Genomic DNA, 26,554 nt, shown 5'->3' on the forward strand with positions numbered 1-26,554 from the left:
TCTTAAAAAACCATTTTGGCTGTTAAAACCAAAATAAATATTATGAATAACATGTTTTTTCTAAGCAAAAATAAGTATTGAAGATGTTCAAAGTTGTTATACATATTCTCTCGTTTTCTGTCACATCCTTTTTTTGCCTTCCTAAACCAATTTTTACAATTTAGGTGTTTTTTAAGCGTTTTATTTATTGGAGGTACGAATTGTAACTAAAATGTAATATAAAAGGTATAAAATTACCTGAGTACTGCCAGAGTGATCCTGTTTGTTCCTTACGGATAATGCGTTTCAAAGACTAGGTCTTCATCATCAGATCTTGTACAAGAACATTTAAACACTGTCACTTAAAATGTAATTTAATTTAGGGCTTCCTCCCCTTAGTGTTAAAGACTTCACTTTCAATGGCTCAATGATGCTGACTAACTTTCTTTATAACGGGGTTAAATCTTAATTGTAATTTAATAACAGCCGATCCTTTAGTTGAATATTCAACCAAAGTAAAGATAACAGTTTATGAACATGGACTTTGAATAGTCTAGACTGCAGAATTTTTATTTCAGCTGCGGGTTTTTGATACAGACGAAATGAGAGAATTCTATTGGCTGTCATGGCGTGACGTCACTCTCTTTTCTTGAGGGAACACCATTACCGCAACGATACAAAGTTCAGACATTGGTGTTCGTGGTGTAGTGGATAGAGTACTCGGCTGATATACAAGAGGTACAACAAGATCGAATTCCACCGGTAACACTCACTTTTTCTTCAAAGATTTTGCTTAGAATGTGATTCCTTCTTAACTGTACATCTTTTGGTGGAATTTGAGTCATTTCTAATTTTATTTTATGAACAGAACTATTTTTTTGATTAGTAAACCTTCATTCGACTTTTTCATTATCAGCAAGTTTGGTTACTTACTTTTATAATTGATATATATAGATAATTATTGTTAAAAATATAGATTATTTAAATCTAACTGAGTCAACAAACACAACAAAGAGTGACGTCTCAACCCTCAAGAGAAGAGAGTGATGTCACGCCATGACAGCCTATAAAATGTTCTCAGTTCGTCCGTATCGACAAACCGCAGCTGAAAAAAATTGTGTGCCTAGGCTACTTTCGGTGATAACCTAATTGAGGTAGCTAAATCACTTCATGGTATAAATCTACCATAGTCAAATTTAATTTATTATAAATTATTAGTAGTTTTATTCAACTAATATATTATACTTAATACAATAAACGGGTTGTCTGTTACATCCTTGAAGCTGTCCTACTTAGCTGATTTTTACGATTTTAAAGCTTATGATCATGTTGGTGAGAATGGTAACAAAAATGATAATTTCCTTTAGGGCTTTGCCTCCCTTCCATTTATTTCTAGAGTTCACTTTAAAGGACCAGTGATGATGACCAACTTTCTGTATAACGGTTAACGGTTGAAATGTGAATTGTATTTTAACAGCTCTTCAGTTGAATGATTAACCTCAGTGAGATTGTAAACAAGACGCAGAAGTGTATAAAACAGATTTTTAGGTTACTTTTTAAAAAAATGAGACCTAATTGGGGTAATAACCTCCAGCTACCAGACCACGAGAAAAAAAGTCGCGGTGACAAAGTCGCTAAGTAGCCTAATGTTGTGAGTTGCGATGAAATAAGATTTTTTAATTTGCTCCAGTCTGTTATGGACGGCCTAATCTTATCTTTGTGCGCTAATTCTTAAAGCGAAATATGTGTAGTAAATAAAGTATTTAAAGCTTGTTTGTATTATGTCCTAGTCACAACTATCTTTTTTTTATGTTTATCCATGAATCCTCGGATACGCTCAATTAGGTTACAATTTAAACTTAATTTAACATATTTTTATTTGCGATATCGATATGCTTGATTTTTAACTGTAACGTCTTCTTTACCCTCCTATCTTAATTTCTTTGTTTTGTGATATAATAGACTACTTAGTAGGCCTACTTTTATACTTATTTATTAAGCTAGTTGTGTGAAATGTGATAAGTTCCATCGTAATGTTGATACATTTGTGTATTATAAGTGCCAAGCTGTTAACAGTATTTTGTTGTGAATATTTAACATATTAATATTTTACAACCAATTATGTTCATATAAGATTATGTAATTTTTGCTTACAAATTTGAATAAAACTGTACAGTGTATTCAAACAAAGCAGATAGGCTGAATAATCAATCGTGATTTTACAAAAAACTGTGAAAATTGGAAAAAAGTTTGCTTAAGCAACTCATTGACACATTACTTGATCTCATATCATGTAATATATTTGAAATAAAACATTTTTACTTCAGTAAAACATTTTATTTATTTAAATCCTAACCATTGGTTGATTAAGTAGTAGTAGCACATACATTTATTTAATTGAGTTTCATTTTGTATCAACTATCAATACAGAGTTAACTGTTTTAGTGTCACCTTTAAGGCAATTCTACACCCAAAATTCTGTAGAAAAAGATAGCTAGGTGTTATAGTGTGAAGCCCCTGGTGCAGTAAACCAGTTCCACACTTAAAAACATTTTTTAGAACTAGAATGGTCGGACATGATGCTTTTCAGGTTAGGAAGATCTGTTATGTGAACGGTTGGCTACAGTTGAGCATAAATATCTTGCCCTTGAAGTGGATTGGAGGAAAAGTGGTGGTTGACTTTAAAAAAAAATTTTGTTGGTAAATAGCATGCAGTACATTTTTATGTTAAGTAGAGTATTCAATTAAAAGTTATAAAAGTGCAATCCTCTTTGGTATTAGGGATCAAAAATACAGTCGATATTTGTAACAATTATATTTTACAAAAAAATAAAAACATACATATCTACACACACATTTACAACACATATTACAGCAATTTCTTACTTAATTTTATTTACAACGATATTTATAATTTAGTTTGTCTTTTACATAATATCATTAATTCACAATGGACATGATTAATGTCATGTATTTTTCTTTGTAATGTTTATCAAGCAAGTTCAAAAGAAAAACTGAAACTTTGAATCATATGAAAATGAAATATAGTGTTTTGTTTTCTAATGTAATAAAATCTCCCATATAGACTATTATTACATTTGAACGTGTCTATCAATACCATCTCTTTCTAACTGTAAAATTTAAAAACTATAACGAATAAGAATTATTCATTTTAAGAATAAAAAATTTACAAAAGAAAATAAAACACATAAGAAAGAAATTATTATTGAACATAGGGTACCTATTGTATAATTAAACTTAAACTTGGTTATTATTGCTTTAACACTTAAATAAATCCTTTACAATGTTTTTTTGTAATCACATCCAATAAAAAAACGTATAAAATTCCTTCAACTGAAAAACTTAATCAATTACATTAAACTTAAATCTACAAAATGGTCAGTCTTGAGATTGTTGGTTTTTGTACATTTCTGAACATTGTGTTTCAAAATGAGCCGCTAAATACTAAAACTAGGCAAAGCAAATTCACACCAACAATTATCACATTTCGAAATCTCCAGGATTGAGTAGAAACTATCTTTCTTCGTCGTCTTCTTTTGCAAGCTTTGAGAACCGTGGACTCCGTGAAGTCAGCCTCAGCTCGCTCGGTAAGTCGTAACAACGGCAGACGCAGCACGAGGGAAACTTGAACCAATCGGAGAAGATCCCTCGGCAGTCGTTGTTTGGGTCGTAAGCAAGCAGACGGTGCAGTCTGTACTGCTGCTCACAACGGCAACCTTGCCTGCAGAACATCTGCTTGTTCTCAAACCTGGAAAATCGGAAGAGGAAGTTAGCATGATTTTACTTGTCCGATTCGAAAATTTGGATGCCCATAGAAGTTGCCAACAATGTTCTAAGATAAGTTAGGAGGCATCTAAGACAGATCACAAGCATATGGGTCATAGCTTTCTCAAGAATACATGTACGTTACTTGAGGTTCTACAATGGACACCACAAGTAGGTATGTGGGCAGTCCGAGGAGACTTCAGACCATATACTTGTGACGGCACAGCTCTGATTGAGGTAAGGGAAAGCACTCTCACCATGACAAGAAGCAAACACCTTCTTCAGGAGGCTCATAGACTGGATGGAGTTTATTAAACATCTCAGGTTTGACGGACTCTGAGGTAATAAACGGGGGAGCTTAGAAAAACCCACTAGTGGCTGCAGTGCATAGGAACTAGGTCATCCTTTATTTAATCAACCAAACAAACAACGGCCAAAGGAGAAGGTTTTGAGGCAGCTGATGATAAAATTGCAAAGCTGTGCTATGTGTAAATAGGGTACTGTACTTTGGTATTATCCAGTGGCCACTTATATTGGAGGGATTCTTTTTACCGGGGACCAAAAATAACTACATAATTGGAAAGAACATACTTTTATTGACTTATTGTCCAAATTTGACGATTACGATTAGCGGCCTTTGAGTTCTGCCTCCTATAAGGCTGCAATGTCGGCGAGAATTGAGTTGAATGCGTCGCCGCCGCTATACCCCTCCAAGTAGGTATACAGCGCACTGCGGTGGTTATGTTACGTTGGGTTATCATAAATATGTTTGTAGGACTTTTCTCGTTTCATTATGAATCGAATGATACCAGATGAGTCATACTTTCGCCCGCCAAATACCCCAGATACAGGCGGTGACAGGTGATGTGCGCGCTTCGGTCAACGACCTGACCTTGGCCTACTTGGAGGGGATTTGGTGTGCAAAAGTATGACTCATCTGGTATTGTACGATTCATAACAAAACGAGGGAAGTCCTACAAACATATTTATGATAACCCAATCTAACATAACCGCCGCAGCGCGCTGTATAAGGGTGGCCTCCGGATAATACCTATGTACTGTAATTAGTTATTATTTAGGATTTGTGATAGTTATTTTAAGAATTTTAAGGGAGAAAATCCTCTGCGGATCCGCCACTGGTTCTGGAAGAAACTGAATCTGAACATTTGAAGAAGACTAGAGGAAAAATACCTGGTAGAAGGTAGATGAGGGGTGTGAAGAAGATATTATGATTATATTGATGAAATGAGAGGTCTACTCGATGCCCTACACCAGAAATAACCAGAGCAGAAGAGAATAAATTATGTATTATGATGTAGTAGTAACATTTTAGTATTGAAAGGACATGACAGTCTTTACTTTGCTACTTGTAAACAAATAATCAGTTGTTCCAATACTTACGTACACCTCTCCCAGTGAACATATTGCTCGAAGGGGTAGAGATTGAGTAAAGCGAGCACTTCCCCTCTCGTATTATTGGCCCAGAATGGCGCAACTACTTCTTCCTTCACCGGGCATGCATTTCTGAAAAAAGAAAAAAAACACTGAGTCTTAAAATTTGCACATTTTATCTTTAAATACAACAGTTTGAAAACAAAAACTATCAGGTAATTCCCCTCACTAATGTTATAGTTTTTTTTTTGTTACATTAAAATATGTCTCTCAAAACATAGCCTTAAAAAAAGTAGGTGTTCAATAATAAAAGTTGCAAGTTTCATTTCATAAAAAAGGCATGTATTCACAATTTGCTCATGAAAATAAAACAATAGCCCGATGTTTAACCAAAAGTTTTAACTTGGTTAAATATTTGTTACCATTTATACAACTCTGAACATGGTTATTAGTACTGTTCTCTAAATTCAGAATACAAGTTTTAACCATCTTAAAATCAAAGTATTCTTTTTTACCCTTAACATGATGAAATCTGCGTCATGTAGCCAGATTTGTCATTGGGCCATTTTATATTATAGAGTAACATGATTAGGGTTGAGAAAACCTTTCTAAACACAGAAAAATGTGAGTGGTTTGAATAAACTCACAATTAGGCCTAATATTTGTTGTAAAAGGCTACTTACACTCCTCGCAGCTTGTACAGCTGAGTCTCCTCTGTCGTTGTCTGGTCTTTCTCAAACAGCTGTGGCTGCGGCTGAGACTTCTGCTCACTCTCTGAGCTGTTGACAGTCGTTGCCTCGTAATCTGCTGTCGTCTCTAGATTCGCCTCTGTCGTGAACTGCTCACTAGACAGAGTATACGGGTCTTCAGTTGCGTTGGTGTTTTCCGTCACAGACTCCGCTGTAGACGATCGAGTGCTCGGTTCCGGTGTCGTCGTGGTTGTGGTTGGAGTCGGCTTCGTCGGTGCCGAGGAACTACTAGTCCTCGGATGGTAGTTTTTCAAAATCCCGTCATGAAACGACCAACCGCTCTCACTCTGGTATTCAACGTCGTTGGACTCTATTTCTGATCGAAGCACTGAAATATGTCTTTCATCACCGTACATTCTTCTCATGAGTCCGTGGTTCTCGTAGACAAACCGACGAACAGCTCTCCTAAAAGCGGTGATCAAAGTTTTAGTTTTTGTACACTGTTAATTTACATAAAACCTTTAAACTATCATGGTTTGTGGTGAGGTCTTATATTTCCATTGAGGTGAGTATTTAGAGGTGGTTACAACATTTTACTGAAAGAAAAAATACAATTTATTTAGTTATGTCAGCACCTTACAGTCAATTTCCACTAAACTTATATTTTTCTCAATTTCTTCTTATCATCTGTTGTTTGAATAGTTATGGAGATAAAACAGTAAACATTTTAAAACTTCATAAATGTTTTGTATTGAGAAGCTATTTTTTTTGCAGCTTATTATATAAAATTAGTTTTGTTTATTGGCAGCATATAAAACAATCCTTGAGGACAAACGTTTAATAAAAAACTATTTTTCCCATTCTCAAAGATTATGAAAAATATTTAATTTGTATTAACACATTTTTGCAGCTAATCTTTCAAATGGCCGATTTTAGAACAGTATCCAAATATAACTAATTTTGAAAATCCTGAAGATCATGACGGTTTTACTAACCATCTGTAAAAGAGTTATTTTTTTAAATTTAGAAAACAGTTAAAACTCTCAACAACTTCACTAATTACCCTGCTTGTTATTCTCACCAGGGGTAGGCTGTGCCAGGTATAGTGCACCAGTTCTGGTTGCGGAAGTCACACGGTATTTCGCTGCGACTCTTGGATGACCTGAATGGCTTGGAACACGTCGTGTATCCGGAGTCATAACCACTACCTGGTCCTGCTGTCAGACTCAGCACTAGCTTCAGATGCAAACACACAACACAATCTTAAACATCGCTTCCCTGAGAAAAACTTAAATTAAAATTCACTATGCTCTGCAAGGCTTTAACACGTTTGCTACCGCAATAGTACAAAATTTCTCATTCATATGGACCAGCGACGCACATATGCGACAGTCTGTTTCCACCCATAGACTGGTCACATTAAAATAGACTGACGTTGTATATTTGCGTCGGTGTGAAATGTTATTAAGAAGCTTATATCTTTTGTAACGGTCTATTTCAAGTTTGAAGGCCTTGAATTCTGTGCAGTGGTCTACAAGGATGTCTATCGCATATGTGCTTTGTCTGTGAATATGATGATTAGTAACGTCAAATGATAGTTGGCAAAACTGATTTTTACTTTGCTGCATCGGCCCTCGGTCTGTGTGTACAGTACTCTTAACAAACTGACACCCGGTCTATGTGTGATATTAAAATGTATAGGTATGCTACCTCGGACCGTGGCAATGACCTCAGCGTCTCAAATATGTGGTGATTGGTAGCGAACGTGTTAAATATGTTTGAATTGTTTTAAAGATGATACTTCTGAATCTTAGACAGCTATCAATAATGTTATGAACAACAAACAATAACTTGTTTGTGAATGAGAGCACTTTTTTATACTTATCTCTTCATGTACACTTTTTAAAGACCATGAATTAAAGAATTCATGATGTACAAAGCTATATCAATAATTACTAATACTTGGAGCCTAAATAGATCTAGGCAAATATGTTTAAGTGATTATTGATTTCTCCTAATTCATTTTTAACCACATAAAATATGTTTTGGTTTACTAGAGAGCAGAGTTTTTAAATTCCCATACGTTGTCAAAATAAAAAGGGCCAATGACAAAGGTTTAGTGAGGGGGGATTTGAAAAAGCTATCCTTGAACATAAATCTGTGTTTTGAATCTAAAAGTTATATTCCAATAGCTTGAAGATTTAGAACACATGCTTAACAGATTCCACCTTTACAATATATTTTAATGGTAAAAATCTTAAACAAAAATATGGATTATAACATTTTTGGCGTTGAGAACTTTTAGGTTACACAGCACAGGGAGTTCCAAGTTTACCTAATAGTTTACCCCATTTACACTTCTCACAAAACAGTTCCAAGGCCTTGTTAATAAATTGCACTATTCTCTAAGGAAGAAGTTATAACAATTAAGACATTATGTACCAACAGGTATTCATAAATTAATAAGTCCAAATTTAATTTGACTTAACCAAAATAGTTTGATACAGATACAAACTATTAGTTATCAACCCTTTTTCACTTAATTTTTGAACTAGAGGAAACATTTCCATATATCCATCTAACTCCTCAAGTTGGAATACGGTAATTAAATTTCAAAATTAAGTCTCATGACTATTGAACTTCAAGAAAAAAAAAAGAAAAAAAAAACTAGAAATCATCTTGAACAATCCGATAATGGTATGCACTGCACTGCTAAAAATTAACTTATTTTATTATCAAATTCAAACCAATGAATACGATTCCATTTTAACTATTCTCTATAAGCATTTCGCTTCAGGGTTTGTATTCATTGTTCAAACCGATTTTACAACAATCATACAAGTTTACAGTTATCACAGCTGATAGTCAGCTGTTCAGCCGGTCCGTTTCTCACACACAACACACATTACCGGGAGTGCGAGAGAGATAAAGAACCGTATGTAGTGTACTGGAGTGGGTGCAGGTCTTTGACCGCTCGCCCGGGAAAAGCGCGAGTGAGAGTCTCTCTCTAGTGACAGTTTTTATAAGTAACACTTTCACTGCCATCGATGCCCGAGTCCTATTAGGTCTACAGGGTGCGGTGTTGCACAATACCTTTTTTTCCGGCAGACGACACTTTCGTTGAGTGCCGCGTCGCGGTCGTCTAATCAGATTGTACCATTACTGTTAAATTTGGAGGTTTTGAATTGCCGGGGTTTCAACAGTTTTACAATTTGACTAATAAAGATATGGTAATTGTCAGTATAAATGTGTCACCACTCTTTGTAACAGCATCTTGCCCTTCCGTTTTTAATTGTGACCTAAGTAATGAACCAAGTTTGATCGGGTAAAAAAAAATTTATAAAAGTTTGAGAAACGAACAAAGACGCGATTCTTGTTCTAAACCCGTTTTTATTCATTACATTTCTACACCAAATAAGCTAGACATGGAGGAAAAAAGTACATGGAACTAGATACATAAATTAGGATAGGTAAATAATTAAATAAAATCATGAAATGTAGACAATTTTAAAGATTGAATGGTTGGTAATCTGAAATAACCGAACATAAAATGTTCGAATTAAGGAAATTTAAGGAATTTGCTAAAAAATACTCGCAAAAAGCTAAATCCTGATGTAAAACTAAAATAGCTTATTCCCTATATGGGAAATTTGCTAAAAGTATCTGATTAGGCAGTATCACTCGTCGTTTATTTAGATCTGTATATAACGGTGTCTCACTACCCTTAAACCACAGATTTTTAACTTCCTTTACGAGACTTACACAAGTTCTACTCAAGGAGAGAAACTCTCCTTGGAACCAAAACAAAACGTTAAAATACATACTGTACTAGCGGAATACAAATACTGTACAACTAAAATAAAAAAAAAATTAACCCTTTCCTAAAACCACTAGCGGAAAACAATACTGTCGACCATAATAAACACGAAACATAGTAGCGAAACAGTGCGGCAAACTAGTATAAGATATCAATTTAGCTAATGACAAGTAGACTATTTACCAGGAGGGGGAGGGGTGGCAGCGTTGACGGCATTGTAGGCTACATGCTCCGCGCTGCCTGCCTCAGAACACACTACTGACTGCGACGGCGCTGTATCTAGGCCAGCGCACCGTTACCTGCGCCGTGTCATCACTTTCTCTTATTTGCCCACTGCCCAGTTTCCAATAATACGACCCACATTTCACACGACCGCCCTTTAGCGACACTTTCTCGTTTGCATACTCCCCCTTTGTTTCGTCTACGTGCTGGAACACACTTGCTCTTTCGAGATTGTCTCGTGTCGCCAAATGTCCAGCCTCCAGATAATCGTGAAACGTGACGTCACGTCTTGGACCACCGTAAAGCTTCATGAAAGTTGAGGTTTATGATGCGTAAACGCACTCTGTATGGTCGGTTACCCCAGTTATTGGTTGAAACTTTGTATGTGATAGGTTTATGCATACGTGGTTAATATTGTTTTTTGTTTGGTGAAAAAAATTTGAAAACACACCAACAAGAGTACAAGATCGCGCAACTCATCCTATACACTCGTCTCCGACCTCCGTTCATGCTTGGCTTAAAATACCTACATTTATGGTCGCCATTTCATAAGAAAGCATTAAAGAACTAAACAATCTGGAGTGTTAGTGTTGCTAACCCAGTGGTCAGCTTTTTGGAATTTGTTACAAGGGAGCAGGTTTGAGCTAGGCATATTCATGGAAAATTGAGGGGTTTGGGTATTGACTACTTTCACAGAAAATAGTTTAATGTATTTACAAAATACCATAGGCGTAAAGTTTATCTATTAATAGTCAAAGGTATAAGTTAATTAGGGTCATGAACTTTTGAGAAGACCATAAGCCGCACACCTGCAACCGCATACTTGAATGAAACATCTTTATGTGAAACTTCCCAAAAAGTACCAGTTTTTCAGCAAACCTCTCCCAAGGACAGACAACTTAATTACAGGGCTGTATTTAATATTATTAACATTAAAAAATTGAAGATGTATCAGATTTGTTTTTATTTATAGTTTGTTTACTTTTTCCCTGTGTTAATCTTATTTTATGATTCTCATTATAGATCTATATACATAAAGCTAATACAGATTATGAACTTATGATGAAACCATAAGCTGCAAACCTGTCAACCACATACTTGAATGAAACGTCCTTATGTGAAACTTTCCAAAAAATATCAGTTTTTTTTATAAATTCAATTAAATTCAAATATCTTTATTCATTTTTAATTTTTATGTACAAAATACATTTCAATAAATAGTGTCAAAATAATTCAACAGGATAAAAACAGCAAAACATGAGGAATGGTCATAAAAACAACAAATACATATTATAAATCTAGTAAGATAATTTCAACTATCATAGCGACTGAGGGAGTTAGAAAAATCTTCAAAAGAATAAATTGCCAAATTTATTAAAAACTCTTTCAATATTTTTAAAAATTGTTTGGATCTATTTCTTTTTTTATATTATTTGGAATAAATTTAAAAAAAATACTGTTACCTGCATAAGATGGTTTCTTTAAAAAAAATTTAGCCCTGTGTGGTTGTACATTTTCGTTCTTATTACTTAAATTATAGGAATGGGATTTTTCTTTTGGTTCCAAAAATACTTCTTGTTTTTCCCCAATTATTATTGATTCATATATATACTGCCCGTAAACAATAAAGATTTTTAGATCCTTAAAAAGTTCTTTAGCTGACTCATCACGCTGCAGCTTAAGCATGATTCTAACCGCTCTTTTTTGCTCCTTTAAAATGCTAACTAGATTACATTTTTTTGTTGAGCGGTAGAGTGCTATGCCAAAGGAGATATGTGAATGCACATACAAAATATATATTTTTTAAAGTTTTTAAATCACAGTAAAAAAACATAATTGATAAAGCATGAATTCTGGAATTAATTTTATTTAAAAATTTGTGGACATGTTTATCCCAATTCAAGTGCTGATCTAGTGTTAACCCAAAAAATTGTTACTAATTTCTTCAACAATATTTTGTACGTTATACCTTATTGTTGTTGGCTCCTTCTGTCTATTTTGATTTGTTTTAACATTTATAACTTTAGTTTTTTGTAAATTCATCATCAAGTTGTGGTTATTAAGAAAATTCCAGATACTTTCCAATTCTACACAAGCGAACATTTCTGTTTGCTCTATTGAGATGGATGATATGACCAAATTCAAGTCATCAGCATACAGACATATTGTTGAATTTTTTTATTATATATTAAAGAATCTTTCATTCCACATAGATAGCACAAAAAAGCAGGGGCCCTAATATTGAGCCTTGTGGCACTCCAAAAACTATTGGCTTATAAGTTGAGCATGATTTAATAATTAATTCTATTGTAATTTGTCAAGTGAGTGATTTCTACGTATTGCGATCTTTCAGTGAGATATGACGTAAACCAAAAGAGATTGTTTTGCTACTCCTAGACTTTGAAGTTTTTCAAGTAGAGTACAGTAGAATGCCTAACACTGTCGAATGCCATATATAGGTCCATGAAAATACCAGTTGTACATTTTCCTTTATCAACCGACTCAATTAAAGTTTCAATTAAGGAACGCGGCAGCGTTCCGCCCCGCCAAGTCCCCCAGCGGTACACAGCTGCTGCAGTGTATATATACATGACGTGACAAAGTGGCTTTTTTACTCGTCTATAGCTCTGAAGAAACAAAAGCTATTAAAATAATTGTTCATCTACTGGATAGGGGCAATCATTCTCAACAAAATAAAAAAAAGAATTTAAAAAACGGTTGTGTTTGAGCAAAGAAAAACTAGTTTGAAAATTCACAAATTTTCCGTGTTCTCCTTCTTCTCCTTAAATGTTGACGGACCTACAGCCCAAACCACTGGCTCAATTTTAATGTTCTTTATGTTGTGTGAAAGCCCTTAGCGTGTAGATGTGCCTTTTGAGGGTCTCAAGTCGGTACGTTGACCCATAAACCCTTGGCAAGCCCTCAAAGTACGATTTTGGCCCATTTAAATAACATGGGATTAAAATCAAAACAAATCAAAATAAAAAGAAGGACCAGCTGCGATTAAATATCAATAAATTTAAATGTTAGAGAAATTTATAGGAACAGCTGATGATTATTTTAAAACTTTTATAAAGTATTTTTTTCAGGTATACCGAATGATTTGAACTACTTACTATATAAAATTACTTAGAGAAGAGATATTCCCCCCCGTGACGGTTCCAAGGGGGGGGGGGGCTACAGGGGCTAAAGCCCCCCCTCCTTGGACCCTGGAAAAATAAATTTAAACGTACATTTCGTCCTTAAAACACGCAATGTCTTAAACACACATCAATGTAGATTTTATTAAACTTAATAAGCGATAGCAGGAGTAGTATTAACTTCCACATAGATCAACTTTGTGGACAATAGCACAGCAAATAAAACAATATTACGCAATTGAAAGTTAGTTAGTTGGACACAATTATATACATTAATATGGCTTTAGAAAGTCAGTAAACAGCTTTTAGGACAATATTGCCGTAGCCTACAATATGTTTTGAGATTTTATGAATGCAATCGTCATAGTTAGTATTAAAATGTCTACTTATTCATGACAAATAAAAATGGGGAAATGGGAGGTTTTGCACACAGTTCTAGACGTTGAAACTGGCTGTAGAAAGTCACCCAAGGGCTCAATTTACACTAGTCTTTAGATATACGGGTTTAATTATCAGAACACTTATGTAACACCAACGCATTGCCAGTAATGTTGGAATTCACTTCAATATTAGGTTGAATTCTATTTAAGTTGGTAAAAGCTTTAAAAACGTTAAAACAGAGGGCTATTACTTTCAACACCTTTATTTACAATTGAACTCACAACAATAAGCATTTAAATCATAATTAAATCTTAGCAATGAAATATAAAGTACAAAGAATAAAATATATTCATCTGCCCGAATTTTAAGTCAACTATAAATTGGTGCTAAGTAGGCCACCAGATGCAATCACATTTTATACATATGTTTCTATATAATTATATACTAGGATACTAGCTAAATTATTTAACTAAGTCTTTTAACATTGTATTAATAATTTTAACAGCTGTAAATAAAACGTGTTTGTTGTCTTTTTCATGTTTACAAAAAGAGCAGCATTGTTTATGTGTAGTGAAGAGATCTAGTTTAAGAACATTGAGAACATTTCTTAGGACCATTTGGTAAGATACCATGGCTATGTTTTAATTGCATTTTAATAGCTCTTGGACTAAAAAATGTCTTCAAGCCTCTACATCAATATCAGCTCCCACAGGACTAAGTGCTTACAACATCAATGGTTCTACGATCTACAAAGTGTTTCAGCTGCCAGTTGAGCATGGAAAAACTCCAAAGTACAAAGCTCTTACTGATGATGTTTTAAAAATGTTGAGATCCAACCTGAAAGATGTGGTGCTCTTCATAATAGACGAAGTGTCCATGGTCTCCAATCTAACATTGATGTACATAAATCTCAGATTGTGTGAAATATTCAACACCTCAGACCAAAGTAACGGCTGGTTTGGTAAAAAACATATACTGCTCTTTGGAGACCTTTTACAACTTCCACCAGTACACGAAGACTCCCCATTCATTGAACTTGACAGTAGCAAACTTAGTTCTTTTGTTGGCTCTCTGTCTTGTGTTAACATCTGGTCTGAACAGTTCTCTTATGATGAACTTACTACAAACATGCGACAAGCTCAAGATTCTAAGTTTGCTGATGTGTTAAGCAAAGTCAGAGTAGGCAATATGACCGTTGAGGACATCCGTCTAATTGAAAGCAAGAAAATACATCTTAATGGAAAAACTGCTTGTGAAAACCTTTCTCTAGGAGATTACTTGTCTGCTTTTCCCAACAATTCTGTGTGTCTTTGTTCAACTGGTTACCAATGCTCCATAATAAATGATGAAATGGTCAATAGAATAAGTGGTCCTGTCGTTAACTTGGTTGCAAAAGACTCAGTTGACTGTCTACCTCGTCAACAAAACAAAGTTAAAAAGATACTGTCCTCTTACAACTCTGACTGCAGCAGAACGGCTGGTATGGAGAAAATTATTCCTATTAAGGTTGGTGCTAAAGTTATGTTGCTTAGAAACATTGACGTCACTGTGGGGCTAGTTAACTCCGCCATTGGAACAGTAACGGGGTTGAGGTTTAATACAGACAATTCTGATGACGTAGACTCAGTGACAATTAACTTTGATTGTGGCATTACCCATCACCTACAGCGAGTAAACGTCAAGTTTCAAGTGATGGATAACGCATTTGTGTATCGAGAGCAATTCCCGATATCGATGTCCTACGCGGTTACAATTCACAAATGCCAGGGCCTCAGCTTAAATAGCGTAATAATTGATATTGGGGAGTCCATATTTACATGTGGCCAATCATATGTTGCCTTGTCACGAGTGACTTCATTAGAAGGGCTTCATCTTATTAACTTTAACCCAAGAGATGTGAAGCCTCAGAAATCCGCCATTCTCGAATACAACAGACTAAGGCAGAAGTACAGGTCTGACCTTCCACTTTACAACACAAGTTGTGACTCCTCTTCGGCTCCTTATGTGAGAGACAGGAAGTGGTGCCAGACCAAAAATGTCGAAAAAGTGCAGGATGAGAGTACAAAACCGGTACCCTCTGCAAAGACTACCGGAAGATCGAGAGTTCAGTCAACTTTAGCATTAAAATTTATTTTTTTTTTCAGAGAAAAGAGTATTTTTATTTGAACGGTTAATTTTCTACAAAAATAAATAAAATCTAACAAAAAACCACTAAGTGGTAACACTTTCCCCGCCAAGTCAGCAATCCAAAAAAGATAATAAATCATTACTTTTTCCGCCAAGAAAAACAATGTAATGTATGTAAGTTTGGCAACTTGGCGGCAGACTTTTGCTTGGTTTTTTTTCATTTAAGTTACGTTCGTGGATAATTTCACAAATCAACTTCTCTAATTAATTAGTCCAACTAAGTATAATAATTTCGAGGTAATCAGTAAATATAAAACCATCACTATTATGATTTTATGAAATGTGGCACAAATAAGGTCAAGTTTTGTAAAATAAGCTCTCACCTAGCAATGTACTAATGGGAGAGATACTTGCTCAATGAAACTAGTTTTATGGTATTTTTAAAGTGATCGAGCAAAAGTCTGCCGCCAAGTTGCCAAACTTACATACATTACATTGTTTTTCTTGGCGGAAAAAGTAATGATTTATTATCTTTTTTGGATTGCTGACTTGGCGGGGAAAGTGTTACCACTTAGTGGTTTTTTGTTAGATAAGAGATACAGCAGCACTCACAACTGATATTCCATTCCGAAAAATCCATGCTGATTATTATCTAAAAGATTAAATTGTTCTAAAAATTTTGAAAATCGAATGTATACTGCTTTTTCATATCTCTTATAATTGTAGGAAATTTTATTCTCTTTCGGAATATTTCCTTCCACTTTGGTAGATTTCCTCACCATTTAAAAGTTATTTCCAAAAACGTCAAGCAACCTCAAATCTTTAGTGGTGAAAAAAGCTGGAGATTACTTGTTAACCTTGAACAATTAAATCTACAGTTCTACTGGATCGATTTTGTTAAATAATCTGTCTTTGGAAGACATAAACTCTTTGAGTTGCTTTTTCATTTGATGTGTAGATTTAAGGGTTGTAATTATTATTGACCGTCTTTGTACACATGTTATTTATATCTCCATTCACTGTAAATTATCCAACGTGTAATAAATTTATGGGTATTACAAACATTTATTATCAAGGGGCCTTAAATGATTGTTGATGTTTACTAACTTTTAGAAATTACATTATTATTTGATACAAATATATTGATTGTACTAAACTTTTTGTATGTCTTTTGAATTTTGATTTTTCATGTCAGTAAAATCCACAACCAGGAGAATTATAGAAACAAAAATAACAGAGAAGGCTTTGCAATAAAAATATTCAGGTTATAATGGTAATAAATATATATTTCTATATAACGTGTATAAGCAGTAAACAATACAATATACAACAGAAAATACAGAAGATAAGACTAGATATGCACCCTATATTACAAAAAAGTGTGTTAAAAATTGTGAAGTAATCTTGTGAAGTAAATAATGAAACCAAAGCAAGAAACTACAGAAAAGTCTAAGTTTTAAAAATCAAACTCAAAAATAAAAATGTAACTAGAAAATGAGTAATAGTAAGTTTCTAATATTGCTAGGTAATTTTTCACAAATATTATTGTTACGTTACAGATTACATATTGCACAACCGTAGTAGAAGGCTAGACTATCAATACTTCGTTGATTTAAAATATTTTTAAAAATACTCTACCTACTATGTGGGTTAAAGTATGTGTGCTAAGTAAGGTATAGACACCAACTAAAGTGCAAACTTAACTCACAAATTTAATACCACAAAAATACAAAATATTATTTATATCAAGCTTATTCTTAATATCATCCCTAAAGATTGGATATTTTATTGTATTGCCCTATTATCAAACATACAAAATTGTAACACTAATATTATTTACATTATTATGTACAGCTGGTATCAATAAAAAACAAGGGCCAACATTAAGTTGAAATTCTTAAAGCACATAACTAGACGAATGCTTCAGTGTACCACAAATATGTATTAAGCTGCCTAAAAAGTCTTACATTTAAAACAGTATCATCACAACATCTCTATCACTTTTTTTAGGTTACAAAAGTATTTAAAATAAAGTTTTTCTTTAAAATAAAAATTAAAAAATCAATTTTCAAGGTAATTCAGACTTATAAAAATTAGATTTGTCTAAAAAAGTATACAACATCCAAAGCCAGGAAACCAGTGACATAAAGACGTAACCCGTACACACTTAGTATAAACGTGGTAGAAAATCTAGCTCATAAACCCTTCCTGGGAAACAATTTAAGGCCTAAGTCAGGGACTGAATGTTTCTATACAAACTTTATTTACATTTATTCAAACATATTTGAGTGATAGACATTAAAATTACAAAAAAACTACAGTACTATTTCCCCTCACAAAATTTCAACAATTTACATAACACAACCATTGGTAGCAGCTGTTAAAATTTAAAACCATGTCTCACAAACGTCCAATTAACGTGCAAAATATACAAACCAACACTTCCCTCAATCAAAGATGTGATATGTACAATTCGGCTACAACAAATAACAATAGTGGTTAACTGCACCCTTCCTAAGCTAAATCAAAGTAACAACTAGTGGTGGACTATATGGTCAGGGAGGAGGCGCTAGGTCAAATGGTAGAGCGGTCGGGACAGGGCACCCATAGTGTCTTGTTCTGCTCCATATCCACAGCTGCCTTGATCTGTGTACACATGTACGCGACATTCACTCCTGCTGGTATCACAGCTACAACATACAGACAATCATATAAGCTGTGCTGCGACAATGATGAGCAGCTAACAGAAAAGGAAAAGCCCGTAAGTGTGTATGCTGAGTGGAATCAGTGTTTTAGAGTGTGTGCGTCTCAATTAGGCTACAGTCGAACCTCGTTAGTAAGAACCTCGGTAAAACCAATACTTCGATAAGACAATTAAAAAAATCCTCTTGAAACTTTCCTATAGGTCAATGCTAAAAACACCTCTGTACAACGTAGTAATTAGGTTAAAAACCTCCTTAAGACGAATTTCCTTGTGACGACATGGGCTAGGAATGATTAACCTTTATACAATGCATAATCTTAGCACAAAACCTCTACAAGAGGAATGCGACCTCTATTAGACCAATTTTTCATGATCTTAACCTCCACAGTACGTTGTTTTCAAAACCAACAGAAGATTGTCTCAACATGAAACCCCCACCCATCCCTCTTCTTTCCTCAGACATTATCTCAGAGGAGAAACCTCTATAAGACGAATAACGGCAGTATTAAACCTTGATAAAACAAACCTCTTTATTAAGAATACCTTGATAATACAAATTTTCCCCCTGCCCCTTGAAATTCATCTTATAGAGGTTTGACTGTTCTTGAGGCTATAGAAGTCAGTAAATATCTATGATATACCGGTAGTACATAAGTACCTAATACAAAAAAATTGAAAAACTTAACTACAGTAAAATATTGTTTAAAAAAGATTCAATGGTAAATTTATGAGTCGAGTAGAGGAAGAGCTAGAATTTTAGTGCTATTAGCAACTCAGTTTATCAGATTCAATATTATTGAGCGTTTGGTTAAAAACTTAACCAGTTGGCGTTTTATATTCACTAATTCCAAGTGCATTCATTTAGGGAACAATCATTACTTTTTCCCATATACTGCATACCATCAATTTGTTAACATACCATCAATAGCAAAGGCTTTGCCAATTTTTTACTTTCTGCCTGAGGCAATGTAATAATAGCAGATCTGCGTCGTTACAGTTTTTACTGTTTTTGTTACGATTCACACAATATGCTTACTACAATGGATCTTTAGTAGGAAACTCAAAACCTAAAATGTGCTCTAAAGAAGTTTTACAAACAAAATTTTGGAGAAACACAAAATGTTACCTTGTGTATCTCCAAGTTCCTGGACTATTAACTTTCAACAGAACGCAAGTGGGAATCTATCCTTTTTCTAAAGTACAATCCTTTAAAACAGCAATACCTGAGATGTGGTGCTTGTACTCGGACTCTAGCTTCAAGGCGTGTTCATACATCTCTTTGGCAGCCTTGGCCGTCACCTTATCTGGAGGGTAGCGTGTGTCCTTCACCTCCTTTATCTGCTTGGTGGACTTGAACTTGATAAGCAGCACAATCGGATACACCTGGTGTCTGTGTAATCTCTCGACAGACGACAGAGCGATATCTATCACACAGTGGCAACGCTGCAACAAGCCATAAAACATTGCAATTAAGAACTTTCCAGTTAAATTATTACTAAGTGTCCTGCACCTGACAAAACCTTATCTAATTCAATCAGTATGTGACCAAGCCGGTGACAGCTTTTAAAAATCTTAACGAAAACCACTTACTACGGTTGTAGGGGTGACGATTGACATCTTCTTTCTTTCAATGAATATAACTCTAGATTGTATGTATTTAGCAGCAAATGCTTTATTATGCTCTTTCTCTTAGCATCGGCTACAATTGTACTGCATTCAGCAACTGAAAATGTTTGAGTTAAACTTTCTTACCTTGTCACACATGATGTCTTTGATAGCAGATACCGAGGTGCACTCAAAGAAGCTGCCCTTCTTTCTGTAGTCAACAAACAAGTTGTCTGATATCCCCTTCTCCATGGTGGCTTGACTACAATGCATCACTTCTGGTATCAGCCGGGTGAACACATCGGGGAAATCCTACAACCACACAAACACTGCTTTTAAAACAATTGGTAATTTGCTAAGTATAATAATAGAAATCTTTTACACTGGACAATTTTACAATCATTTTCTAACAAATGTGGGATTGAGTTTGGATTCCATTGTTTCCCCCATAGTATTTATAACAGTAAAGGAACACTGCCAAATTACTTTTGGATGCATCTCTTCTACTCAGTAACAGTGTTATGATTAGTAAATGTTTTGACTCAACAGAATGAGCCATCCAATTGCTATATCAGTTTTCAGTTTTAGAATATTTCTCAAGATCGCAGTAACACCAGTGATCAGCCTTTTGGTTAACTAATGTTTCGGATGATCGGGTGGTTAATAGACGCTCTAGGCTACAGTAACAATTGACGCAGTTGAACTGAGCAACTGACAAGAGTGTGCTGCAGTCAATTACAACAACTATAGCGTAAAGTATCTTCTGTTACTTCATTTTTTTTTACTAATAGAGAAAATATATTTTGCAATGGCTCACTTTATGAGAGATTCATTAATCTACTTTCTATTTGACTAAAAGATTGATTTCTATATACGAGATGTATACTTTGGAATCTAAAAGTACACAGTAAAAACAAAGAAATAAAAACACATCCCAACAGGTCTTAACCTATTTGAAACACACAGTAGAAGAATTTTGTTGAGTGAGGAGCTTCAACGCTCTTAATTGTAGAAACATACAGACAGCGTAGCGTAGCCGAGCGCAGCATTGTCCAATACACACAGAAGGGGTAGCGTAGCGTAGCGCAACATAGGTTGTAGACGGACTTGATAAGGTACATCAGTATAGAGGATGGCTCTGTCGAAGACGGCTCGTATTGGTTTTCTCGAAAATGCCTTAAGGTGGCAGTTTTTGATCAGTAGGAGAAGAGTAGGGGTGCATGAAGTGTGTAAAGTCAGGGGAAAACATGGTGAATACATCTTATTTCCAATCCTTAGGAAACACGAGTTTCGGTTTAAGATACAAGAATGTCGACTACGACGTTCGATTCCATATATAGTTTGGTGAAGGATGATTGAGAGAAGGTGGGAGAAGGAGGGGACCAATTGGTGCAGCAAAGATAGCATTGAGAGAGAGAGAGTATTGAGAAAGAGAGTATTGACTTTAAGCGTGTCTGCAGTCGAATGCCCTCCAATACGCTCTGAGAAAAACAAAACAGTTTGTTCCTCGGTCGTACGCTGCGCTGCGCTACACTACGCCGAAATACGCTACCAGTATGTCATAGTCATTCCTCATTTCAATGTACGGTTTTGATTTAAAACATGCGCTGCGCTGTACTACACTACGCTGTCTGTATGTTTTTACACTAACAGAAATAAAATAATTTCTCAAATTTGGAAAGGTGGGGATTGAACTTGTCACTCTCACACTGAAGGCTGGAGATGTTAACAACTAGGCTAGCTACCCAAACTTAAAAATGTAACTTTTATTTTCCTGATTCCTAATCTCAAAGTATACATTATCATTGGACAGAGGTAAAACATAGAGAGCTGAAAATGTATACAAGAGTTAACAACTAAGTTGACGCTCAACATACCTGGATCAGTTTCTCTGTCACACAGTCACTGAGTGGGCCCACAATCAGCACTGGCCTGTACACTGGCTCTGCTGTAAAACAAAAATAGGCTATGTAAGATTTATTGTTTCTCGATACCAGTACCAACACCTGAAAATCGATTCTCGATTCAATTTTTTTTTACTTTCAACACAAAGAGACAGAGGGAACATTCAATAGTGCGCTTAAGTGGTGTCTAGCACTATCTGCTGGTATCTAGCACTAGCCACTGGTGTCTATCACTAGCACTTACAACACTGATCGACCCCAGACCTAGTGTAGTAGTTCTTAAGTTGATACCTAGGTTGCTGGATATGTCTGTTAAATAGCTTCCACCCTTTTTGTTGAATTTCTTTTAACTTTTTTTAACTAGACTCTAGACTGATATTGTTCTTTACATTGTTTCAGGCTAGGACTAAATGTTGCGGTGTCCTCACTTAAATAAAATCTATTGGTGATTAACGGGATTTGACCTCGGGACCTCAGGAATCTAAGTCCCACGCTCTACCAATAAACCAACTTGTTCCCAGATATATACTAGCATAGATAATTGTAAGTTTAAGTTTAGTAAATCTACTCTTTCAGTACTGTCAGTCTTTGGAGTTCAAAGGAGGAGTAGACTAAACCTTAGAAGGGGTTAATTAAAAGAATACTAACCAAGGCTTATTTAAAGGGAGAGAATGGTATGATAAAGGCGTAGCCAACAGAAATAAATCAAGTGAAGATGTTGAACTCACCATTGAGCCTGGTCACCCTCTGGTAGGACGACAGCGCAGTGTCCTCATTGAGTGTGCCAGAGTCACTGTACCAGCCTAGGTTGATGTTTGAGAAGCTGGCAAGCTCTTTTGAGTCACTTCGCTGGTGTTTCTTGCGACGAAAAAAGCTCCTTCTGGTCGCTCTCCTGGCATCCCCTTCAAGATCACCTAAACTTCGCCTCCGTAAGAGCTCTTCTTCAACCCTGTACATTAAAGTTGATGTACTTTTCCAATACAAATAAAGCAATCTATGACTGATAGGCTAGTGATTGAAGATTTGTTTTGAAAAAGGGACAGCTTTTAGCCAACTAACGATGAGTCACAATACATAACACCTCACTGAGAAATTACTAAACATTATCTATAGGCCTCAGGACTAAAATTTCTTGAAAATGAGAGAATATTTCAAGACATTAAATTTACTAGCTACAATTTTTATCCTACACATATTGGTTACTGAGAACATTCAAAATACTTAACACCACACCTATTTTATTTTCTTTATTTTATTCTTCTATTTTATCCTCATGGAAAATTAAACTTGCTCTAGAATGCCCAATTTTTTTATCTTTCTCGTGTGCTTTACTTACTTGTGGTTATATAATACTTTTATTCTCTTGGTAGGTTACAAAACAATTGTGAGCTCATTAATGAGCATTAAGTTATTTAAAAAGTATTATAAAAAAATGCACGTTTAGTATTCCTTAAGCGCTTTTTGGTTTTAAGGGATAAATTACAACCAAATAACAAATAACGGCTAAAAATTGGCAAATAAAAATTCATGACACGTAGTTAAGTAGCGTTTAGTAAACTTGCAACTTTTCAGCGCTTATCTCGAGCTTTATCATCATTAGACAACTTAAGGAGTTGTCAGAATAAAACATGTGACACACAAACAACAAAATAAGAAACATAACAAAAAATAGATACAAAGGTATGTTTACTACATGTCAAGTATTGTTTGACAAGGAATAGTTTAACGGATTTCGCTATACAGTAGTTTTTACTCACTTGTACTTGCTGGGTATGATGCCGCACTGTTGTCTGTTACCGTCCTCGTCCACCAGCCAAGCGCGCCAGTGTCCAGGCACTCCGTTGAACATTGTGTTGTCCACATACAACACGTCATCCTTGCGGAACCTCAACTGTAAACTGTCCGTCACCTCGTCAAGTCGGTCAAACAACGCTCTGATGTAGAAGCTGTCCCCCGGCTTGTCCTTTATGTCATTGTAACCTGTTATAAGCACATTTGCTTTATGATTACCTCAAAAAATTAAAATCCTAATTAAAAAGGTTTTTTGGAAGTGTGGTTTAGACATTAAATATAAGACAAGTAAAGGTTTGATTGGAAAATTAATTTAAATTACCTACGGACAAACGTGATCGAGGTAGGTCGAAACTTTGAAACTTACGATCAATGTTGTACTGAGCTAGAACAGTGACTTTGTCAGCTGGTTTGGCCAGTTCGTAGGCAGCTTCTTCTGCCGTGGCTTGGCGGAGATCTGTCCCATTGTACTCCAGAATCTGGTCACCGGTCCTGCAAGGTAATGTTCACACACATTCAATATTGAAACTAATTTTAAGGTCAAACAATGTAGCATGAGCACATTATTACACTAACAACACACAAGGTACATTTTACAATATGTACAAGTTACAAGATATAATTTTGTGGGAAATTAACTACAAGAAAATTTAAAATCACATTTTAAACAAACAAGGACGTTTTACACTGTCTGTGACATAAAAAAAATAAATTAAAAATGTTATAGGCATTGTGTATGGTAATTGTTTGGTACAATTTTGTTTTGTTTTAAAATAGGTATTACCAAAGCAAAAAATAAAAAAATTGAAACTGTGAATGTCTTCTGCTCTGCATTAGCGTTAATGGCATCTTCGTCTCTCTTAATCACAGCAAAATCACTAACAATCTGGTGGTTGTGGAGAAATTGTGAACATCTTTCACAATCACTGGCAATTTATTGTGTTTATTGTTGTGTGTTTATTCGCTCTTGCAATCGCCGACGAATAAAAGCTCGGCTCAAAATTTACCTAATAGATTTCATCAATAAAATTCAGTTTTAAGCAAAAAAATCTGTGAGGCCCAAAGTGATACCCCTGGCAACCCTTGTGCCTGCCGTTGCTCTAATATAATGTTTGATTCCAATTCTATATTGTAGACTTTGATTTTGAAATCACCATGTGGTTTTCCACAATCGTAGAGATCCTGGAATTTCGTATCAAATGAAAGTCACAAAATATCGATAATGAGCGACGCCTTGATACAAAATGTTGAAGGTTTGGAATCAGCTCGTTACCTGAGGCCAGAGTTGTAGGCAAGAGAGTTGACTTGCACACTGTGTACAAATATCCCCACCGCATTGCCTCCCACCAGGCTGATGCCCAGGTTGCTGCACTTGTGTGTCTCTATCATGAGATAGCGAGGGTCGTACACCGGGGACTTGACACCATCATCACCTCTACAGCACACACAACATGACAATCAGCCAAACATGTACAAAAGTTTTGCAAAGTAACTACCTTACCCTTTTTTTTAATCCCTTCCCTGAGCACTAATAAGGTAATTGACTGATCGTAAATTGTAAGTCTAATTGTAATTCTAATCCTAAGATAATACTGCATCCTCCAGAAATTAACACTTTGTCAGCAAAACTGACAATAAAAAAACCTTTGAGACTGTTGTGTATAAACTTGTCCATAAAAAAGAATGTCAGTCAACAAGCTCAAGACATCCCCACCTTAAAATCGTAGTTGCGCTACTAAATCAGCCGCTGACTCACATATGGAATATTGAAACAATGGGAATCTTCAGACATCTGAAAGACGAGCTAGTAGACGACACGCTGGACAGTTCATCGAACTCAAGTTTGACAGATTTTGAGGCACTAAGCAGCTAACACTTACCTTTCAGCAGTGTGGTGCTGGCGTTGTATGGTAGTGATGGCTTGTGTCAGCTGATGTTGAGTCAGTTGTGCTGTAGCAGACTTGCGTGTAGTCCGAGGAGAGTTACGAGGTGTAGGTGACCCTGACCTTGTGTGACCTCCACTACTGGAACTGGTCGCTCCCTCCAGCTCTTGGTACTCTGTACATCACTCGCAATTAGTAGAGTGTAACAAATTAACAGCTTGACTATTTTGGCTTTTATCAAGCTTTAAATATATCTGTTATGGGCTTAACCCATTGACAACATATTACTAGTATATTTCATCGCTACATTTCATGGTGAGTTATCAGTTTCAGCCGTTCAGTTCAAACATTGAGAACACAAACGACTAAAAGGTACACAAAATTAACGTCACCATGCCTAGATTTAGTACTGAAATTATCGGCCAACAGTTTTCAGCAATGGTAGGCTACAGGAGTAAATGAGTCATATAAAAATTGCCATCCTATCAAATTGGCAGTAAATATTTGTAAATAAATAAAACATGTAAACATTTCAAAACTTACTGTCGGGAGCGTACTGGACAAGCATTGTGATAGAGTTGCCACACTGACGCAACACACTGGCAGCTAGTTGGTAAGTAGCACTACGCATGTTGATACCACACACTTCTAACAGCTGGTCTCCAACCTGTGACAAACATACCACCAACACATGTCATTTGTCAAGTGTAAAAAGGAGCAGATAAAGTCATTACTGCAGCTAGTTGTATCTAACAGCTCCAAACCAGGTTGAAAAAAAAGAGTACTTATTGAGCAAATTTTTATCTTTCCAATAATAAGCGATGTTGCCATTCAATTACGCTTTCAGAACAACTTAAGATACGTGGAGAATTTGATAAAATAACCTAGGGTAGTAGCATTCAAAATTTAACAGATTATTTAAAATTACGTTAATTAAAGCCTCAAAACCCAGGAGACTTAAATTCCTTGATTTTTTCCAGTAGAATAATTTTTGTACATTGAACTGTTCGAAAATTCACAATGTCGTTACAATTATGTGGGAGACAATCATTATTTTACTCTAAAGGTGGTATATAATTGTGTTTTTCCACAATCACAGAAAATTCCGGAACCGGTTATTGAATCTCGATTCAA

The 26,554-nt window shown here is 35.3% G+C and overlaps 3 protein-coding genes across 5 annotated transcripts in view; 1 reads left to right on the forward strand and 2 right to left on the reverse strand.

Moving 5' to 3' along the window:
* Positions 1 to 2,837: 2,837 nt before the first annotated feature.
* On the reverse strand, positions 2,838 to 10,149 carry LOC128990369 (protein spaetzle 4-like). Its single transcript, XM_054412715.1, has 5 exons — positions 9,847 to 10,149; positions 6,928 to 7,082; positions 5,841 to 6,311; positions 5,167 to 5,289; positions 2,838 to 3,748 (listed from the first exon to the last, which is right to left on the reverse strand). Exons 1-5 carry the CDS (start codon positions 9,877 to 9,879, stop codon positions 3,514 to 3,516), a joined length of 1,017 nt encoding a protein of 338 aa, XP_054268690.1. The 5' UTR covers positions 9,880 to 10,149; the 3' UTR covers positions 2,838 to 3,513.
* Positions 10,150 to 14,228: 4,079 nt separating this feature from the next.
* On the forward strand, positions 14,229 to 16,151 carry LOC128989240 (ATP-dependent DNA helicase PIF1-like). The gene is made up of 2 exons (XM_054411114.1): positions 14,229 to 15,465; positions 16,123 to 16,151. The coding sequence occupies exons 1-2, from the start codon at positions 14,229 to 14,231 to the stop codon at positions 16,149 to 16,151; spliced, it is 1,266 nt and encodes a 421-aa protein (XP_054267089.1).
* A 662-nt stretch (positions 16,152 to 16,813) lies between these two features.
* LOC128988924 (disks large homolog 5-like) overlaps positions 16,814 to 26,554 on the reverse strand; it is a 54,802-nt gene continuing 45,061 nt past the window's right edge. For all 3 annotated transcript variants that reach the window (XM_054410706.1, XM_054410707.1, XM_054410705.1), the window contains 10 exons: positions 25,964 to 26,087; positions 25,418 to 25,595; positions 24,811 to 24,972; positions 23,905 to 24,029; positions 23,504 to 23,726; positions 22,475 to 22,695; positions 21,720 to 21,790; positions 19,990 to 20,154; positions 19,461 to 19,680; positions 16,814 to 18,223 (listed from right to left, as the gene is read on the reverse strand). In XM_054410706.1, the coding sequence (XP_054266681.1) occupies positions 18,108 to 18,223; positions 19,461 to 19,680; positions 19,990 to 20,154; positions 21,720 to 21,790; positions 22,475 to 22,695; positions 23,504 to 23,726; positions 23,905 to 24,029; positions 24,811 to 24,972; positions 25,418 to 25,595; positions 25,964 to 26,087 (1,605 nt within the window). In that variant the 3' untranslated portion in view covers positions 16,814 to 18,107. The remainder of the gene's footprint in view (positions 18,224 to 19,460; positions 19,681 to 19,989; positions 20,155 to 21,719; positions 21,791 to 22,474; positions 22,696 to 23,503; positions 23,727 to 23,904; positions 24,030 to 24,810; positions 24,973 to 25,417; positions 25,596 to 25,963; positions 26,088 to 26,554) is intronic.

This window comes from Macrosteles quadrilineatus, unplaced genomic scaffold (assembly GCF_028750875.1).
Source record: "Macrosteles quadrilineatus isolate MER2022 unplaced genomic scaffold, UCM_ALF_1.0 Scaffold_3__2_contigs__length_128488019, whole genome shotgun sequence".
NCBI lineage: Eukaryota > Metazoa > Arthropoda > Insecta > Hemiptera > Cicadellidae > Macrosteles > Macrosteles quadrilineatus.

Bases quoted from the DNA above. Each gene is read 5' to 3' on its own strand.
- LOC128990369 (XM_054412715.1), bottom strand. From the start codon at position 9,879: ATGCCGTCAACGCTGCCACCCCTCCCCCTCCTG. The intron at 6,312-6,927 runs GTGAGAATAACA...CACCGCTTTTAG, and splicing joins CCTGGCACAGCCTACCCCTG to GAGAGCTGTTCGTCGGTTTG. The intron at 5,290-5,840 runs GTAAGTAGCCTT...TTCTTTTTTCAG, and splicing joins CTGTACAAGCTGCGAGGAGT to AAATGCATGCCCGGTGAAGG.
- LOC128989240 (XM_054411114.1), top strand. From the start codon at position 14,229: ATGTTGAGATCCAACCTGAAAGATGTGGTGCTCTTCATAATAGACGAA. The intron at 15,466-16,122 runs GTACAAAACCGG...GTTTTTTGTTAG, and splicing joins CGAAAAAGTGCAGGATGAGA to ATAAGAGATACAGCAGCACT.